The following is a 599-nucleotide window of genomic DNA, read 5'->3' on the forward strand; positions in this document are numbered from 1 at the left end:
GAACTATCCACCCGGCACCATGAACTATATATCCAACCGGTAACATGAACCACCCGCCCGGTACCATGAACCATCCGACCGATGGCATGAACCATCCGACCGGTACCATGAACCATCTGACCGGTGGCATGAACTATCTGACCGGTACCATGAACTATCCGACCGGTACCATGAACCATCAAACCGGTAGTTCTGGCTGACCTATCATCTTCCGGAAAGTATCCTCTGCATGTCCTGCTAGTTGGTGATATATGTGAGATTGTCGGGCAGCATAACATGTATGTCCGGTGAGCCCTGCAGAAGTCGCGGTGTCCATGTGACTGAGCCATTGCTTGGCTTTGTGGTTAAAGAAATTAATGGACCACTGCATTTCATGTTTGACAAGAATAACCTCCTCATTCCAACGATCACGCAGTGCTTTCGTCCGGAGCCAATTCACCCGATAAACTATTGAGAATATGTGAGACCGGACATCCTGATACACCGGATACAGCAGACAATCACATTCTGTCATCCAGTCATTGCCTGATGTGTCGCCCTGAACATCCAAGGACCAGAACCATGAAGAGTCATGTCCTCTGACCACGTGCATTGGGATC

General features: G+C 49.4%; 1 protein-coding gene across 1 annotated transcript; it reads right to left on the reverse strand.

Annotated features, from left to right (window-relative positions):
- Positions 1-205: 205 nt before the first annotated feature.
- EDB91DRAFT_1018403 (uncharacterized protein) lies at positions 206-562 on the reverse strand (the record flags this gene model as incomplete). The annotated part of the gene is made up of 2 exons (XM_041312518.1): positions 206-447; positions 505-562. Coding segments are annotated over 2 exons (300 nt in total), but the record flags the coding sequence as incomplete, so codon positions are not given.
- Between the last annotated feature and the right edge of the window lie 37 nt (positions 563-599).

This window comes from Suillus paluster (genome assembly GCF_016628075.1).
Source record: "Suillus paluster strain FC165 chromosome Unknown EDB91scaffold_600, whole genome shotgun sequence".
NCBI lineage: Eukaryota > Fungi > Basidiomycota > Agaricomycetes > Boletales > Suillaceae > Suillus > Suillus paluster.